Raw genomic sequence first — 19,036 nt, 5'->3', positions numbered from 1 at the left:
GGTGGGCCAAAATGCTGCGCTCTGAGTTTACCCAGAATGGGATAGACAGCAGTTTTTTAACTTTTAATTTTGAGTTAATGTCAGTAAGAAAGAGAAAGAGAACCATTTTGGTGTTTCCATTGAGGGGCTGATGATTCTCACCATTTTAGCTGAAGATTTGAGTGCATTCAGTTATCTGCGAGTGATAGTCACGCAAACCAGAATAATCCTGTCTGGGTGGTGGCGGGATCTTTAATCTATGGGTGGCTCATGGCCACTGTGTGCAGGAGTGACTTCTAGTCGAGTCAGAGAGTCTTCGACAGACTTGTGCACGCAGCTCTCCGAGCTACGACTCCTGAGCAAGCTGTCGATGACAGGCAGACTCTGCGAAGGCTGCGGCGGCCTAGCGATGCGGACGCGCTGGGGCAGGGTCTGCCGCCGCGCTGGATGCCGGAGGTGACTGAGCCCCTGTCGCGGGAAGGCGGCCGTGGTCTCTGCAGGGCCCGCTGCGGGAGCATCAGGCAAGATTGAAATGAGCTTTGGGGGAAGGAGAAGGAACGCAGTTCCCAAGACGCGTTTAGAAGCCCCGTAACACAGAGCAACACGTTCTAAGCATGTTAGCGCCTGTGTTTAGTAGCATAGCCCTGCCGTTTGCTTTCTTTTAGTATTAAAAGGTAGTTTTGTGGTCTGCCTAGTGAATAACAGACACTGACGGAGCTTTCTTTGCTTTTAAGAAATTAACAATGTCAGCAGCTTGTAAGATCTGTTTCGTAGAAGACTAGTAAAAGTAGACACTTAGACCCGAAGCAGTGGTGGAAATGCGAAGTATCTGTCTTTGCAGCTGAACCGGTGGAGACAGACGTGGTTAATGTAACAGTTCTTCCGCCTTCACGTCTCGGGGGGCTTCCCAGGCCTGCGGCAGGCAGCTCCCTCTGCTCCTGGGGTGACAGCACACTGAGCTCGGCTCTGCCCATCCAGCTGCCCCGGGAACGGGACGCTTGCCGGTGCTGCTTGTGACACGTCAGGAGCTACAGACTTTTTTTGACAAGTTGTCATTACAGACACAGAATAATGAGTTAAAAAAGAAAAAAGAAGGCCAGACCATGAAGCATTAGCCAACGCTAGTCTTTTCAGTACAGGCGGCCTCATCTTTTTTACCATGAGGCCTTTCTGATGCCCCTCTGTAAAGTAGGTCCTCATGAAAATAATCGGGTTTCCTCACATTAAGGAACGTTGTAAGATTGTATCTTGTGAAGGCCAAGTCCTCTCAGGTAAATTACAGACACGTCCACCTGTTTCACAAAGCTGAAGATGTAAAATATAAGCCCCTGTGCTGGCTTTATTGCCTGTAACTTTATAATGGAGAAAATGCATGCCCAATCTTATAGAACCAGGAAAAAACAGCATTGGGCCCCGGCTGTGTTCCCCAGAACTAGCGCTGGAAGGGAGCCGTGCTTTTCAGATTTTTAAAGCAGAGGAGCCTTCTTCAGAAGTGAAACATTGGCCAGAGCTCCGGCTGATAAAACCGGGGAAAAGAGAACTCTGGCCCCTGCTAGGACTTGCCCTTCCCCCCCTCAGCCCCCGGTACCTGGGGGGTCGAGGCCAGCCCCACAGTGCGAGGAGCTTGCGGGACTCAGACTGAGAGAGGACCCGAGTCCCACGGGGGGAGGCGCGGGGCGTCCCACGTGTGCCCCCCGCCCTGCGCCTCTGCCCTGTCAGCACTGGCCGTGACTTAGCCGAGCACTTGGTCTTCCGGGTTGAATAGACCTGCTGGCTGGCCCTTTGCCTTGGACGAACCCCTGAGCCTCTGATGCTCAGCATCCTCACCTGGAGAAGCAACCCTGCCTCCGGGGTCTCGTCTAAGGAGTACTCGGCCCTGGCTACTTTAAGTACTTAGTCGTGTTATCATTACCACCCCAGAGGCCAGACTCTTTGCCTGGAGCTTTAAAGACTCAGAAATGAAAACGATTTCATGTTTAAAAAGCCTTTGTCCCAGCGCACATACCCCAGTCAGCCTAGGCGAGCTCAGCCTTGTGCCTGTTCGTGCCTCTGCGGCCGCAAAGGCACCGCTGCTTTCTCAGGGCGCGGAAGGCCCCCGGGCTACTCGTGCGCTCCGGGTGCGGGGCGCGGTGCTGGGCGCGTCCTTTCAGCCCGGCTCCCACTGGGAAGCAGCGGCGTCAGCTCGCGTGGGGACGTGGCAGGAGGGACCGGCTGTGCAGGGCCTGTCCCCAGCCGGGCCTTGGGCCTCTGTCCCGGGCTTTCGGAGCCGCTCTCCCGAGTCCTGCGGCCTCTGTGTACTCACAGTGGGCGGCTTGTGTCCCCCCGGGCGGGGGGTGTGGTGCAGGCGGGCCCTTCTCTGCCCGTGTCTGTCGCAGGCCTTGGCTGAGCATCACGTGTACCACAGCTCAGCCAGGGCCCACGCGCCCGGAGGGGTGGGAGGGGCGGCCGCCAGCGGGGCTGAGGCTGCCCTGCGGGGGCCATGGGGGGGGGGCGGTGCCGCCTGCCCTCTGCTGGCCCTCGGCTGCTCCTCGGCCCTCTCCGCCATGGGGCTGACGCAGTGCCTGTACACAGCTTGGTTTATTTAGATCACGTTTTTACCTTATGAAAAGGCATGGAAGTAAGGAGCACAAAGTTTCGCTGTCCAGAACCTCACAATTGCAAAGGCAGTATCCCGATTTCCAGTGGGCTGTTACTTTTAGGGATTTATGGAAACTGCTGAATTAAGGTACTAAAAATGAAGGCCTTGGTTTCCCATTCAACGATCCGACCGTGAAGTGACCAAGTAAAAAGTGAAAAAAGACGGGGCTCAGCTGCGGGTCACTGGCATTTCCACCACTGGTTTAGAACTTCAGACCTGTTCTCAGGCGAGGTCCTGTCCCGATTAAGCTGCCTCTCCTTGTTCAGGAGCGGCCCTGGACGAGAAGGTCAAAGGCGCGGCAGGTAAGGCGGGGGCGCGGTCCGTGCCCTGCAGACTGAGGCTCGGGACAGCCCCCCCACCCCCACCCGGCCATCAGCGTCCCCTCGCAGGGGTGCATTCGCCCTTTCTAAATACCTTAGGGGTGCATTTTTATTATTCTCTCTCAATGTGGGAAAGAATTAGCTCATTTTTTCTTTATTAATATCCACTTCCCCATGGGAAGTCTTGTGCCGGACTTCAACTGGAAGAAAACTGTTTCCTAAACAATTAATACACCACAACTACATTGACTGAGCTATTTTCACAGAAGTACATTGTAGTACTGATACTGTTGAAGTCCTGGAGGGCAGTTAAAAGTTAAAAAAAACAAAAAAATCGTATTCACGGCAGGTGTTTAATCCTTTTGTTTTTTTAAACATTGCCCTTGAAATGTGGCGTCAAGCCTCATCCGTCACCTTCGCCCTCGTTACCATTTCTCATGTATTTGGAGGGTAAGTTGTATTTTCCAACCAGGTTAGCAGAAGCTTCCTTTTGTGTTTTGGGTTTCCCGTGGGGGGCTGCGTTTCCTTACTAGCGCACCTTTTTGCCTACGTTTTCTAGTCTCCACAGACACAGAAAACTTTCTCAAAAGCCCCCTTCTCACAGGCTGACACGTAAACTAGAAAACGAGGCAGCCCTGCAGGATGGGGGGGGCGGGTAAGGGAACCCGCAGGAGGGGGCCCGCGGAGCGCTGCCCTGCCCTGCCCTGGGCGGAAGCAGCGCTGCGGGCGGCCCTGGAGGCAGCACTGTTGGTCACCCCCAGATGGCTTTTACCATTTTAACCACCTTTACCGCCGGCCTGGTGGGTAAGGAAGGGCGGCTCGCGGCCGGGCTCGGCTCTGGATGAGGGCTCTCTGGGCTCCGCAGCAGCAGGACACGCAGGCCAGCCGTGGTGCGCAGGGGTTCCCCCCGCTGCCGCCCGGTTTCTGCGGCCGGGGGCTCGGAGGCCCTTTCGTCCCCAGTGGTACTTTCCAGTGCGCATATCTGTGCCTCCTGCGTCACGGAACAAACCCCGGATTTAACAAGTATGCCTTTGCACATTCACTCTCATTTGGCTAGAGATTGTTTTATTTTAGGAAGTGAGCATGTGGATTCCAAGGATTTAGACCTTACGAAATTGGTCTGCAATAAATCATTGCAATTTTTAAGTCAGAATATTTGACAATTAATTTTAAATTTGTATGTAGTAGGATTATTGACTTTCCCTAACCAATCTGATTTGCCAGGCTTTCTTGCTGAATGCATGGCCGTGTTTTATTCCTTTGATAGAACGTAACTTTGAGAGTGCAGCTTTGAGATCACCAGGCCCGCGCTAATGACATCACAGCCCCTGGGGCACGAGCGGGTGCTCCTCGCTTTGCGTTGCTGCGGAGGCGGCTTGTCCAGCCCGGGGGAGAGTGGCAGGGCCGGCTGAGCGCTGCTTCTGTTTATTGTCCATATTTGTAGCTGACGTTTTCCTTGAAGCTCGTGTCCTTCATTCTGTTTTATTCCTTCCTTAAAGCCGTGTGACTCGGGGTCTCACAAACAGAGACAGGTACAGAAACTTCGTGCCCTCTGCTCTGCCTGCGCCCTAGAGGCCGGCGCTGGCGGCTGCGCGCGGGGCCGGCTCGCTGCGGTGCTGAGCGCTTGTTACCCGCGCCGCGTGCAGCCTTCGCCTGGCGCTCGCTTCTGGCTAACAGTTGAAGCTTCCTTAATAGCTTTGCCGAAGATGCTGTGTCAAGAGGGCAGTTTTAATCTACTTACAGTGTAACGTTACATCATTTCATCAAGGTAGTCTTAGTTTGCTTCGTTAGTTTTACTTTTGCCTGGAGAGATTTTGATTTGCCTGCATTTTGGAATTTCTATTTAACAGTTTAAACAAACTAACATCTTCTGCACTCGATTTTTTTGTGTGTTAGAAAAATTTTTTAAAGTAAGTTGTGGCGTATGCTGAAGTTATCTGTTCTTGACTTGTAACAGGTAATTTTCAAGTGAGAACGCATGATAAACTTTAAAGTGTTACCATTCTGTGAAAGTATTTACCTGTTGAATTATTGCTCATGCTTTTTCCTTATCACTTTTGTACTCTTTCTCCTTCCTTTTATGAAATTTCCACCCAAGATGGGTTATTTTGGTTACTTTCATTTGGTACCAAAATAATTGTATAATATATGGTTATTTTAGAAAAGACCTGGCAGGCAATGGACATTTCTCCTTAGTTCAAAGAAGCGCATTGTGCCATTTTCATTTATTGATAGTTTGCCCTTTATCTTGATAAAGCTCAGCTTACAAGTAGCTGAGTCAGGTTTCAGCTTTGATGGAATTACAGGGACCCTCATGCATGTCTGTCTTCTCTTATAAAGCTCCTGAAAGTCCTTCAGAGAGAACATGTATTTTCAACATAATCCTCGATGATGGAGAAAATATGTTTTCAAATAACTGAGAAAATGTGAGCTTTAAAGGAGATTGTGAAAGTCTGCGGAGGTTTTTGTTTTAAAGAGACAGTTAGTTGCTGAGTCCTGGGACTCCTGCGAAGGGTGGCCTCTGACACCGGTACCGCCCTCGGCTGAGAGGCCGTGTTTCCGGTCTCCGGCTGCCCTTCTTAGCACAGTGGGAAGTGGCGTTCTTCTGTGACCTAAAACCCTTTGGACTCTGAAATAATTTTAGACTTAAGGAAAAGGTACAAAAATAGTGTCCACTTAATGTTAGCATTTTTCATACTAGAGCGTATTTTTAAGAGCAGACATTAAAGTTGATACAATACTGTAACTAAACTACAGATTTTATTTGCATTTCACCAGTTTTTCCACTAATGCCCTTTTTCTTGTCCAGGCCCCAGTTCAGTCGTGTTCTGTTACCCCCCTCAGCGTTCCCTAATCTGTGACAGTTCCTCAGTCTTTCCCTGTCTTGGTGTTCGAGGCAGCCAGGGGAAAAAAGACTGTACCCTACAAAGGAAACCCTGTTAGAATAGCATCAGGTTTTTCAACAGAATAGAGAATGGAGTGAAATGTTTGTAATATTGAAAGAGAAACCACCAGCCAAGAATAACACATTATCATATATCAGGATTAAGTGCGGTTCATTCCACAGGTACAAGGATGGTTCACATATGCAAATCAATCAGTGTGATGCACCACAGTAGCAAAATAAAAGCTAAAAATTATATGATCATAACAATAGACAGAAAAAAGCATTTACTCAGATACAACACCCATTCATGATTAAAACAGTCAATGAAATGGGTTGGAGGGAAGGTACCTAAACCTAAGAAAGGCCGTAATGACAGACACTCAGTAGTGAAAACCCGAAAGCACTTCCGCTAATATCAGGAACAAGACAAGGACGCCCACCCTTGCCACTCTTACTCAACATAGTGCCGGCGGTCCTAGCCAGAGCAGTCAGACAAGAAAAAGAAAGAAAAGACATCTAAATTGGGAATGAAGAAGTAAAACCATCACTATTTGCAGGTGACATGATTCCATATATAGAAAACTCTAAAGCCTACACTGAAAGGCTTTTAGAAGCAACAAACACAGTAGTTGCATGTTACAAGATCAACATACAAAAATCTGTGTTTTATCCACCAACAAGAACATCTTAGAAAAAGAAATGAAGAAAACAGTCCCATCTCCAATTGCAGCAGAAAGGGTAAAGGACTGAGGAATAACCTTAGCCAGGGCAGCGAAGGGCCTGTTCACCCGCCCCCAGACGTTACTGAGAGAAACTGAAGAAGACCGAGAAATGGAAGGATAGCCCATGTCCGTGGGCTGGAAGAATCAGCCTAGTTAAAATGGCCGTGCTACGTCAAGCGATGTACAGATGGAATGCATTGCTCATCAGAATTCCTGTGGCATTGTTCACAGACGTAGAGCAAAAAGTCTTCAGATCTGCACAGAACCACGAAAGACCCTGAATAGCCAATGAAGTCTTGAGGGGAAACAAACCAACCTTGACTTCAAGCCATTCTACAAAGCTACAGTAACCAAAACAGCGTGGCCTTAACAGGAAAACAGGACACGAAGAACGGAACGGAGAGCCCGGAAATAAACACATTCGCAGGCAACTGATTCCGACAGAGAAGCCAAGAACGTACGACAGAGAAGAGAAAGTCTCTTCAGTAAGTGGTGCCGGGAAACCGGACACCAAACACAAACCAGCACAACGTGAGTTAAAGGCCTCAACGTAAGACCTGACACAATAAACTGCAGAGACGAGAACATAGGTGCTAAGCTCACGGACCTCGGTCTGAGAGAGTTTTTGTGACCTTGACCCCAAAGGCACGGGAGTAAAAGAATGAATGGGGCAACTTCAGACTAAGCTTGGCCCTTCCCCTGCACACGGAGGTGACGGCGCCGGAGGGTAAGATCCACGCCGGCCTTCCTGCGGCGGGCGTGAACACCGAGCCTTTCTGGCCAGGCTTGTTGGCGAAGGCCCTGGCGACTGTCCCCTTCGGGAGCCTCGTCTGTGGGGCGGGGGCCTGGGGAACCTCTGCAGCAGCGGGCGCGGTGTGAGTGCGAGGCCCTGCCCCCCTCCGCCGCTGCCCCAGCGGGGCAAAGGAAGAGGAGTCTGAGGAGCCGGATGGCGACGTGGACTTTGGTCTTTTTGACCAAAACGCTGTTGTGACATTGAGGAAAAAGCTGAGCTCTGCGAATAAATAAATAAATAGCTTCTGCGCAGTTTTTTTAAAAAAGGCAGCCAACTGAATGGGAGGAGAAATTTGCAAATGATACCTCCAATAAAGGACAATATCCAAAGTATATAAAAAACTCAACTTGACAACAAAAATACACTCCAATTAAAAAATGGGCAGAGGACCTAAATAGATACTTTTCCAAGAAAGAAATACAAATAGCCAACGGAATCATGCAAAGATGCTCAGCATCGCTAGTGAGAAGGGAACTGCAAACCAGAACCACAGTGAGGTACCAGCTCACGCCTGTTAGCAGGGCTGTTACCAACAAGACAGGTGTTGGGGAGGCGGTGGAGAACAAAGAACCCCCGAACACTTCATGGGGGTGTAAACGGTACAGCCACTACGGAAGACAGTACGGACGCTCCTCAGAAAATTAAGAGCAGAACTACCATAGGACCCAGCAATTCCTCTTCTGGGTATCTACCTGAAACTTGGAAACACTTAACTTGTGAAGATCAGTGCACCCCTGTGTTCACTGCAGCATTATTCACGGTGGCCAGGACGTGGGAGCGGCCCGAGCGGCCTTTGGTGCAGGGTTAAGGGAGTGGCACGTGTGGCCGGTGGGGTACCATTGAGAACGACGAGACCTTTCCATCTGTGACAGCAGGGACGGGCTTGGGGAGTAGTCGTCTCAGGTGCAGAGAGACACAAACCCTGTGGTTCGCTCTCATTTGGGATGTATTAAAAAAAAACAAACCACAAGCTAATTGATACAGATGCTGTAACGGCAGTTACCGGAGGAGGAGAAGGGTGGGCCCAGAGCGTGCAGGGGTCAGTACCCGGTGATGGAAGGGACCAGCTTCGGGGGATGAGCACACACCAGCGTGCACAGATGTCACGTGATGCAGTTAATGCAGCTGGGACTTATATAATGGTATTGACCAGGGCTACCCTGATGAGTTTGCAAATTAATAGCATTTAAAACTTTCATAGTAGATAGCACATAATTAACATTGATATCGGCTCTGTGCATCCAGGCTGAAAATGGAACCGTGTGAAGACTGTTAAGTTACTGAAATACTAGTGTTCTGCTGTATTTTTTTGAAGCAGTTTAACCTCGGACTACATAATATACGGCATATTCTAAATTTATATTTAATAAAAACAAACTGAATAAATGTGTTTGGTACAGTATATTCCAAGTCATTAATATCCAAACTTTTATGGGCCTGTCTCATACTTGTCACCTTGCTAAGACTCCCTGGCTCTCATAACGTCACTACCCCAACTGTCTGTTCAGTGTGGCCTCATTCCCTAGCGATTTCTATATTTACATGTGATCTAGAGATACGCTGTGTGTGTACCATAGGTGTGTAGTTTATCGGCTCATAGCAGAACAGGGTGTTATGCTCTCACGTGACAAGTAACACATAACAGCTGGCTGAACATGTTTAGTGACGGGGCGTTTGGGCCGTGGTGTGGTCTGCTTTTGTCCTGCTCGTGGTACAAGAGACTGTAGGAAATATACAGTCACGTATCCTCGAGGATAGGATACATCCTTGTCATTTTACGATTGGACTGAATAGTAAACAGGACAGACCACGTGGAAAACTGTCTCTCTCCTCCACCCTGATGGGCTTGTCTGCTCTTCATCGTGGTCGTCTATCAGCGCAGAAGACAGAGCAAGGAGATGAGGAGGCGAGGCGTCTCGTCCCAGCCCACGCCCACTGGCTGTCCGTTCTGTGCCTGGAGGACAGAGTGTGACCCCGGGACCTCAGGGCCCCTGTCTGTAACTGTGGAGGGTCTCACGTGGCCGACTGCAGTTACTTCTTCTGTGTGTTACACGTTCAGAAAGGGTTTTCTTCTAAGTCAGTGCTAGCATTATTTATTAGTTTGACTTTTCTTTTGAGTGAGACCAGATTTTAATGGATTGTTTTTACTTGCACATGTTAGGAAGTAATCCCGTTGTTTTATATTTACGTGGTTATTGTATAGATTCTCAGGATGAGGTTTTAGTTCCCTAAGATAGAAAATATGAGCAAGATCTGAAACCTTCAGCTGCTGGAGACCGTTAAGATAGTCTGTAGAGACATTTAAAGCCATTTAGGTACTTGTAAAATTACTTCATAGATTTACCTTATGTATTTTTATAGGTAGGCATTGGCAATTTTTCCCTTTGTTTTCTTTAAAAAAAAAAAAGTCCCGTTATTAAGGGCCGCACCCGTCTCTCCGGAGGTCAGGCCGCGGACATTTAAGGTATCCTGGGCTTGCGGCAGGGCATGCTCTGCCTTAAGAAGGGTTTTCGATCAGGCTGTACCTGCTGTAATGAGAGCTACCCATTGCGGTAGAAGAGCAGCTCCATCTGCCCCTGCCCACGCTGCCCACCGCCGTGGGCTCTGCTGCAGGGGACTTGCTTGTGCATCAGGGCGTCGCGGGCCCCGCGGCTGCCTGCGTCTGCCCTGACATGCTGCTCATGCGTGCGTTTCCCACGCCTGCCGTAGGGGCCGGGCCCCGCACCAGGGCTGGCGCCGCTGAGCTCCCTGAACGTGGAGGCCGTGTGCGAGAGGCTGAAGCAGATCGAGGGGCTGGAGCCGAGCCTGCTGCCGCAGTACTGCGCCACCATCCGGAAGGTGAGCGTGTCCCCCCCCCCCCCCCCCCGCCCGGCCCTGGCCCCCTGTACCCATGCCCGGCATAAGGAGGAACTGCCGCGGTGAGGCGTCACTAAGGGATGTCACTTTCGGACAGATGAGAACGCCTGTTTCTGATCTGCAGCACAGAGCACTGAGGGCCACGTGTGCCCCTTTCCTCTCACTGTGACATTTACTTGTGACTTACCAACAAACCCCGCAAGGCTCACTTTTGCGTCTTACAGGACCTCTGGTCGCGCTCCACCCGACAGTGTCATGGGTTGGGGTTGGCGAGGCTGACGCATTGGAAGGAGTGTCCCCTGTCCTAGGTCTCACTCTGTCCCCGCAGCCGCTGCCAGGGACTGGAGCAGCAGGAGGCTCCCGGCCCAGAGGCCACCAAGCACCCGCTGGGGCGGTTCTCCCCGCGGGACCGTCGGCGAGTGCGCGGCAGCACCACCTTGCCGTCTCCCCTGCGCTCAGTCCGGAAGCTCTCAGCTGCTGTCAGGGTCCCCGCGGGTCTGGCTGCCGCTGGCCCGTTTGCACAGACCTCACGCTCTGCCCTCTGGGGCGCAGACCTGACCTGCCTCTCGGCAGCTGGGCCGGTGTCCGGACGGGGTGAGGTCCCACCAGGAGCCCTGCGTGGTGGCTTCGTGTCCATCAGGGTGGGGTTCCCCCACTGGGCGCCTCGCCATGGGCCCTGCTGCTGGCTTCTCGCTGCTGCCGGCTTGTGGTCCCGCGGCAGGAGCCCCAGCGCCTGCTCCGCACGCGCTCTTCTTCAGTCCCGAACGCAGGCACACCACAGTTAAGGTTTTGTGTTGTGAACGTCAGTGAGCTACCCGTTACCAGGAGGGGAAATGTCATCGTCTCTTATTTGGGGGAAGCTGGCATTGCAGGGACCTGATCATGCTGTGCCCATTCTTGTGAGTTTAATAGACTGGGCGGTGAGTGAGTGGACGTTCTTTATGTGCGAAGCTCTCTCCTGTCACTGCCTGACAGGTGTGACAGCACCTGCTTCACTCAGACTTAGTCAGGGGCCGGCACACTGGCAGAGAGACAGCTCTGCCCCTTCCCAGCAGCTGGCACTCATGTTTGTATTGACAAGGTTTCCAAGGTTCGGGGAGGAAAGCGGACAGCTCTGTTACTGCTCACGGCCTGGGGTGGGGAGGCTGGCTCTTCTGCCGCTCCCTGAGAGGGGTTTGCTGTGCGCGCACTTACGGCGCTCGCTTCAGCACGTTCGTTACTTGGTGGTAACGGCTTCGGGTCAGTTTTCCAGGCCCTGCAGTGACTCTCAATACTAGTGTGTAGGCGCACTTCTGGGTCCCTCGGAGTTTAGGACAGGCTGCGTCCCGTGTCTCTGTGCATCTGTCTGTGTCTCCTGCAGGCAAACCTCAACGGCCGCGTGCTGGCCCAGTGCAGCATGGACGAGCTGAAGAAAGAGATGAACATGAATTTTGGAGACTGGCATCTTTTTAGAAGCACAGTAAGATATTTTAAATTTACAGCATTGTGTAAAACAAGTGCCAGCGAGTACTGGGCTGAGCTGACACACGTCTGTGTCACCTGAAAGCTGCTCTGTACGCTCCCGCCTGCCCTGGGCCCTCTGGGCGCTTCTCTTGCTCCGCTGGTTCTTCTGCTTCACTGATAGGCTCTTGTCCTTGGCCTCGCTGTCGGCCTGTCTGCCTGCCTTGCCCAGTTACGGCAAGAATCCTGTTGGGTCAGTTTAGAAAGAATCCCACTCAGTGTCCGATCGCCTCCGCAGGGGATCGAATTCCTCCCTCCCCGCCGCCCCGCCCCCACCGCCCTGCCGCCTCCAGCAGGGACCCTGCCGGAGCCCTGAACCAGCCTCACTCCTGACCCTGGGGTTCCTCTTTGCAGCTTCTTGCCCACTGACCACCCCGCTGCCCTCCGAGGGGCGCCTGTCCCTGTGGCTTTCGGGGTGGTTCCTGACGACAGGCTGCTGCTCCGCTTTAGCCACGGCCCAGCCTGGCTTTCTCCGACGCCTTCCAGTGGCCTTCCGTTATGTCCTTAAGTTAAATTTTAAACTACACTAATAGCGTAGCGGTCAGGTGAGAGTGTTCTATGAACGTGACGATTATCGCCGTTGCTTCCTTCCGTACAAGATGAACGGTGAGCAGGTGTGGCAGACCCCTCCCAGGAAGGGCACGTCCCCCGTGCAGTGACACAGCTTTGCGGCGCTGTATTTGTGAGGCAGCATCTACAGCCTCCGGGGGGTGGCTGGTCGCCATGGAGATCAATGGTGTTTCCCTCCCCCGCCCAGGTGCTGGAGCTGCGGAGCGCAGAGAGCCAGCTGGTCCCCGAAGACCCGCGGCTGCTCGGCGAGAGTGGCAGCGGCCCTGCGCCCCCGGGTGACGCAGCCCGCCGGACCTCGCACAGCGAGCTGCCGCCCCCGGAGCTGGCCGGCCCGGCGCCCTACACCCTCAACTTCAGCTTCGAGGAGCTGAACACGCTCGGCCTGGACGAGGGCGCCCCGCGTCACAGCAACCTCAGCTGGCAGGTGCGTACCTGCGCCGCCTGTCCCGGGCCCGGAGTGTAAGGGCAGGAGTGAACTGACCAGGACTGTCGGCACAGTAGTGCCGTCGTCTAGAAACGATGCTGAGTGGGTACTGAGGGCATGAGACGGAGAACCCCCGATCCGCGAGGAGCCGAGCGGAGAAATGAGATCACTTTAGAAACTGAAGAGCTGTGCGCACAGTAAAACAGGTGGTGGCAGGGAGCGCGCGCAAACCGGGACGGGGCTGCCTGCGCTCGGGCGGCCAGCAGAGGCCGGGCTCTGCCCTGCTGTTTCCGTGTTAAATCCATTAATCGTTGGTTAAAACACATCTTGCCTAGAAAGCGTGCCACATGCTACCCCTCTGAGCACCATGATTTGGCTCAGTGCACGCAGACAGCATTCACGGGTGTTCACTTCCTTTTTGTTATCCGACGTTAGGCGTGCGAGTTCTTTCTTTGGAGGCTCTTAGAGTGGGAGGGCAGGTGGGGTCAGGGCTGAGAACAGCAGGGAGAGGAAGCACAGGGGCAGAGCAAGGGGAGCGGGCCACCAGGGGAAGGCGCGGGGACAGAGAAGAGAGAAGGCGAGCGAGGGAGGAAGAAGAGGGAGCCGCAGAGAGACGCCGATCAGAGGGAGCGGTCTCCAGGACACGCGGCACTGGGCCGGCCGTCTGTCTAGCTGGGTAGCAGAAGTACTCTTCCCGTTCCCATCTTTCCCCGCATACTGCCTGCTTCATTCAGGTTGGAAGGCCGTTATATTGTTGGCATTGACGAAGATTTTAAATTCCCTCATGTCACACTGTGACAAGTCCACTCCTGCCCGTTGCTCTGTGTCTCCACAACAAGAGGTCCTTTTTTCCTGCTGAGATTCTTTGTAATGTTCTGTGCTCTTGTGCACCTGGTATTTCCCCCTGTGGCCTGGAAGCCCACGGCCTTCCTATGCACACAGCAGTTCTCAGCCTTTTCCCTGGAAAGGAAACCTCAGAGTCCTTTTGCACTCTTAAAAATTATTGAAGACCCTAGAGAGCTTTGGCTCATGTAAGTTTTATCTGTCAGTAGTTACATTATTAGAAATAAAAACGGAGAAACTTAAAATATTTGTTTATTCACTTACTTAAAAATAAACCTATTATTTATGAACATTTTAATGAGAAATGACAGTATTTCCAAAACAAAGCAAACTTCAGTGACAGCGATGTTGTTTTCCAAGTCTTTTTAATGCCTGACTCAGCCGTAGACAGCTCGGTGCCCGTACCTGCCTCTGCGTTAAATCTCCTGTGACGTGGCCCGTCCTGCGGACCGGGGAGGCAGGTGACGTCTGGACCTGGTGGGCCTCCCAGAGGGGTGAACACCTGCCTTGGAGAGCAGAGGGGCGCCGTGCTCAGGCCCCGTCGGTCCCGGGGGCGCTCAGAAGCCGGCCCGTCCCTGCCTGTGGGTGGACACTCAGCCCGTCTCCTTGTTTCAGCCTTTGCTCCCCGATTCTTCCTCTCCCATTTCCCTCTTCTTTTTCCTAATCTGTACTTTTTACTCATTTGTTAGCTTTTCTGGGATCGAAAGCAATTCTAACCATAACACTTCACACCGGAAGTCAGCCTCCTAAAAATGCCCCTGCCTGTCCGCTGGGGCCTCGGGGCCTCAGGGCCTCCCCTGCGGTCGCTGGTTGGCCTCCTGCGTTAGTTTCTCTTTTCTCCAGGCTGCCTGCCCGGTTCCTTTTCTGTTCCCTTTCTTTTCGGCATTTTGAGCGCATTTTCTTACTCTGAGTTGAAATTTGACCAAAACTTTGTTTTACAAGTTGAGAAAGGCTCTTTTTAATATACATTGAAGATAGGAGTGTTTTGTTTTTGAGATTTAGCTTAACTACAATCTTCCCTTCTAAGGGGATTTTTTTACATTTTATCAATAGAGGTTACTTTTTCCTTAAATAAGAGTTAAAAGTTTGAAGTTATAAAAACAAATGCTAAGATTATTTGTTAAGATAACCTTTAATTATACTTAAATATTAAACTAACTTTACTAAAATTTGTATGAAGCTCTATTTACAGTGAAACGCTCTACAGCTCGCAGCTCTCCTTCAGCCGTGTCGTGCGGAGTTCTTGTGAGAGACGCCAGCGCGCTGAGGACCCGACCCCGAGCCGATGCTCATTGTGTCTCTTTTCCCACCTGAACCCTGACCTTGTTCTTTCCGCCCCCGCAGTCCCAGACCCGCAGGACGCCAAGCCTTTCGAGCCTCAACTCGCAGGACTCCAGCATCGAGATCTCGAAGCTGACCGACAAGGTGCAGGCCGAGTACAGGGACGCGTACAGGGAGTACATCGCTCAGATGTCGCAGCTGGAGGGCGGCCCGGGCTCCGCCACCGTCAGCGGCAGGTCCTCCCCGCACAGCGCCTACTGCATGGGCCAGAGCGCGTCCGCCGGCTCCGTCCACTCCAGCCTGGAGCCGGAGAAAGGCAAGGACGGCGAGCCGAAGCCGGACGACGGGCGGAAGCCGTTTTTAATGAAGAGGGCCGACGTCGCGGATTACTCCTCGTCGGGGGTCTCCACGAGCGACGCCTCGCCCCTGGACCCGATCACCGAGGAAGACGAAAGGTCCGACCAGTCGGGCAGTAAGCTCCTGCCCGGCAAGAAGTCCTCGGAAAGGCCCAGTCTCTTCCAGACGGACCTGAAGCTCAAGGGAGGGGGGCTGCGCTACCAGAAACTCCCCAGCGACGAGGACGAGTCTGGGCCCGAGGAGTCGGATCACACCCCGCTGCTCAGGGACGGCAAAGAGAAGCGGGCGGAGGGGCCGGCCGAGAGGGGCGCGCGGCCCCCGGACCGCAGCGCCGAGCCCGTCAGGACCTTCATCCGAGCCAAGGAGTACCTGGCGGACGCCCTGCTGGACAAGAAGGACTCGTCCGACTCGGGCGTGCGCTCCAGCGAGAGCTCCCCCAACCACTCGGAGGCCGCGGAGGACGCGCAGCTGGAGAAGGCCAACCTGATCGAGCTGGAGGGCGGCGGCGGCGGGGCGCGCGGGCTCCCGGACCCGGCCGCCGCGCGCATGTCCATCTGCTCGGAGGACCGCAGGAGCCCCTCCGAGTGCAGCCCGATGGCCAGCAGCCCTGAGGAGGGCTGGCCCGCCTGCCCGCCAGCCTACAACCTGAACCGCACGCCCAGCACCGCCACCCTGAACAACAACAGCGTGCCGGCCACGGGCGCGCCGCGGGCCTTCGAGGGCCGGGAGGGCGGCCGGGACAGCCCGCAGGCACCCCCGAGGGCCCCCGCCGCGCTGCACAACGAGAACCTGCGGAGCGCGGCGCCGAAGCGGGGCCAGCGCGCCACGTACACGCGGCTCTCGCAAGACCCCGCGGTGCTCCTCGCGGTCGCCTCCGCCGACGGCACGGGCTTCGGGGAGGAAAGAGAAAGCATCCTGTAGAAGGACGCGGGGCAGGCGGGGCCGCCGCACGCCTGCGACAGAAGCGGCCCCCGCGCGCGGTGACGGCCCACGTTTGGGTCACCGTGAGCGCGGGAGAGGCTCGGCGACGGGACACACACACACGCGCGCTCACACACACGCACGCACGCCTGCGCGCGCCATGGAGCAGGGCTGGGAAGGCTGGTGGTCGCCCGGCTCCGCACACACACGCGCACACACACACACGACAGGAAAGCGCTGGGGGGCTGGTGGTCGCCCGCCTCCCGGCCTGTGTAATCAGAAGCTTTAAAACTCACTGTTTGTACTTTTCATTGGGACACACCCCACAGAAAGGTCTCAGACGAGGCCCGAGTGTGAAGGTGGGTCGGATACTTTACCAGATATAAAGGGTTTGATTTGCCAAATAAGAGCAGCTCGAGACCCCCTCTGTGGAACGGTCGCCCGTCACGTGTTGGCGGCCAGGCCGTGCGGGTCGGAGAGGAGCCGGCACGCGTGGCGAGGCCGGAGACGGGCGCTGAGCACCGGGCTGCGCTACAGACACAGACTGCTTACCGTGGGGTTGTGGACTTTTAAGTAAAAAGTGGAGACTGAAGAGGACTTTCAAAGCTGATAGGAAAGTGAGGCAGCAGCGCCCGGAGGAGCCCCGAGCGCCTGGGCCGCCGTGAGCTACAGGGAGGGAGCCCCGCAGGCGGGTGACCCCCCGACCTGGTGCTGCTCCCCAGCCTCAGATGGGGCCCCCTTCTGACACCCGCCGCCTGGTGGGAGGCCGCCCTGGCTCCCCCCCCCAAATCGTGGGGCGTTTCTCAGTGGCCCAGCGGTGAGAGGAGAGGACCCGCCTCACTGTCCGCGGAGAAGCCGGAGGTCGGGGCGGCAGCGAGTGCTGGCCCGCTGTCCCGGGGGCGCGACCGCAGAGGCGCTGGCGTCCGAAGGTCGGTGACGGATCAGGGGAAACTGACCCGGCCTCCGCTGCCCCTGAACCAGTGCGTTAATTCCAGGGGGGCCGTGGGGAGGAAAGCTGTCCTTTCCTAGTCTAACAGCCTGTAACAAAGCGAGGGTAAGAGGATGAAGGGGGGTTCCGTTTCAGTTTCTGGGGGCTGGGAACGCACCCCGTCACCCCGCACGGAGACGGCTCACCCTTTTCACGTAATTATGTGGAGTTAATTCTGGCAGCATGTTGTCGGTCAGATAAGGTTTTAGATGGTGAGAGTGTAGATGTTGATTCCTTAAATTTAGTGTTACAATTGCGATGTTTTTATTAATACGCTGAAAAATTATTTCCTTGACCAGTCCTGGCACTACATAGTTGCTGTTTGGGGTTTCATTGGCTTGGTGTGTGAGCGTAATCTAACGTTTGCACGAAGTGTTTATTTAGCATGGCCTTACAAACGTGTCAACCAATTAAAAAAGGCAGGATGTTATTGACATTATATATTGAAATGGTGGCATTTTTGCATTCATAGTGTTTATTAATTTGCAACATTGTATAATTAGTAATTATTTCAGAGGCAATATTTTGTTTCTTTTCGGGTGGGTAGATGGAGCTTAATGTCATTGTAGTACATTTATGCTGTTTGTGAAGTTAACTATAATAAGTGTACAAATAGACCTAGAAAAAAATAAAAAATTGCATGCTATTCTGACTCATGAATTTTTATTTACTACAGTGGTAATGATTCATGTTTTGATTAAAAATAAAATAATGGGTGTGTGTTACACCCTGTGTCTCAAGTTTGTTAAGGACATTCAGGTCCGGCTGCCGGTCACGCAGCTGGCCCGGCTGTTCCCAGCAACCCCAGGAGCCGGTGGGGGACGCCCGACCGCTCAGCTCCAGGCTGTGCGTCTCTGTCGCTGCACGAAGTAGGTTGTCCACGTCCTGAGAGGGTATCGATTGTTATATAAACGTTCTGGAAAAGTTTGCTTTTTCGGTTACTTGGTCACACCGTCGTCCCCTTGAATGTGTATGCGTGTGTGTGTCTGTGTGTGGCCGACAGCTCAGCCTGACCCTCACGGAGGCACAGGTGCCTGACGCGGGGTGACAAGTGCCGCCAAAGAGAGAGGCTGCTCGGACCGTGCCCGGCCTCCAGGCCACGTGTCATTTAGACTCTCACACTGTACGTGCCACTTCACACATGCCTCACCACGACCAGATGGTCCTGGCCACGCATGTCGCGTGAAGCCAGACCCGTTCTCCCTGGGCGCGTGCCATGGTGCGCTTCCGTGGGGGAGAGCAGTGGGAGGGAGCCGGGGCTTCTCCCCACTGACCTGTTTGTGACTCCGGATGGTGAAGGGCCCGCGCTCCAACTCTGGGCGCTGACGTGGCCGTGACCAAGCGCACGTTTTCATCGTCAGTGGGAGGGTTTGTTGGGTGGGGGTGTATTTTACTCACGTGAGTCCTGTGTCGTGGCCAGGGTCATCTTAATTGCCTAGCCAGATAATTTTCGGACTTGATTTGCTGCTACAATTCTCGTCTTGCGTCAAGAACTCCTCAGGCCATTCGCATGCTGTGACGCTGCAGTTCCGTGTGTCTGTAATCGTGATGCTTTTCCTTACAAGTACTAACCATTAGAAAATGTTTGGGGGATGAAACTAAATCCTTTATTCTGGCTAAAATACTAAATTTAAGCAGTTTCAAGACTACCTCATTTTTGGTCATACCAGGAATTCTCAGTACTTGGAAGTGTCCCAGCGCTGAAACATCCCTGAATTCCTGGCTAATTTGGAGTCAATCAACGTAACTGCCAGGAAGAGGGGGTGCCGCGGGGCCCCGTTCCTTCACTCCGTGGATGAGTGTCGCTGAGGGAACCCGCGGGCAGCAGGCAAAGTGCAGTAACATCCGCCTCTCCGGCAGCCGGGCCCCTCCCTCCCCACCTGTGCTTCCAGGCTGAGGCTGGCACTTGGCAGAAGGGGACAGACAGGCAGGGGACGTTTCTGCTTGGGGTCGGGGA

At 53.7% G+C, this 19,036-nt stretch overlaps 1 protein-coding gene across 1 annotated transcript in view; it reads left to right on the top strand.

The window, feature by feature from the left end:
• The window catches only part of KIDINS220 (kinase D interacting substrate 220), a 69,310-nt gene extending 52,439 nt beyond the window's left edge, over window positions 1-16,871 (top strand). The window contains exons 27-32 of the mRNA XM_090280881.1: window positions 2,884-2,919; window positions 4,437-4,469; window positions 10,049-10,177; window positions 11,556-11,654; window positions 12,453-12,689; window positions 14,877-16,871. Of these exons, the coding sequence (XP_090137007.1) occupies window positions 2,884-2,919; window positions 4,437-4,469; window positions 10,049-10,177; window positions 11,556-11,654; window positions 12,453-12,689; window positions 14,877-16,091 (1,749 nt within the window). The 3' untranslated portion in view covers window positions 16,092-16,871. The remainder of the gene's footprint in view (window positions 1-2,883; window positions 2,920-4,436; window positions 4,470-10,048; window positions 10,178-11,555; window positions 11,655-12,452; window positions 12,690-14,876) is intronic.
• The last annotated feature ends 2,165 nt before the right edge of the window (window positions 16,872-19,036 follow it).

This window comes from Furipterus horrens, unplaced genomic scaffold (genome assembly GCF_987537825.1).
Source record: "Furipterus horrens unplaced genomic scaffold, mFurHor1.1.pri manual_scaffold_6, whole genome shotgun sequence".
Classification (NCBI taxonomy): Eukaryota; Metazoa; Chordata; class Mammalia; order Chiroptera; family Furipteridae; genus Furipterus; species Furipterus horrens.
The sequence above is the reverse complement of the archived record's forward strand: the minus strand, read 5'-3'. Positions and strand labels throughout refer to the sequence as shown.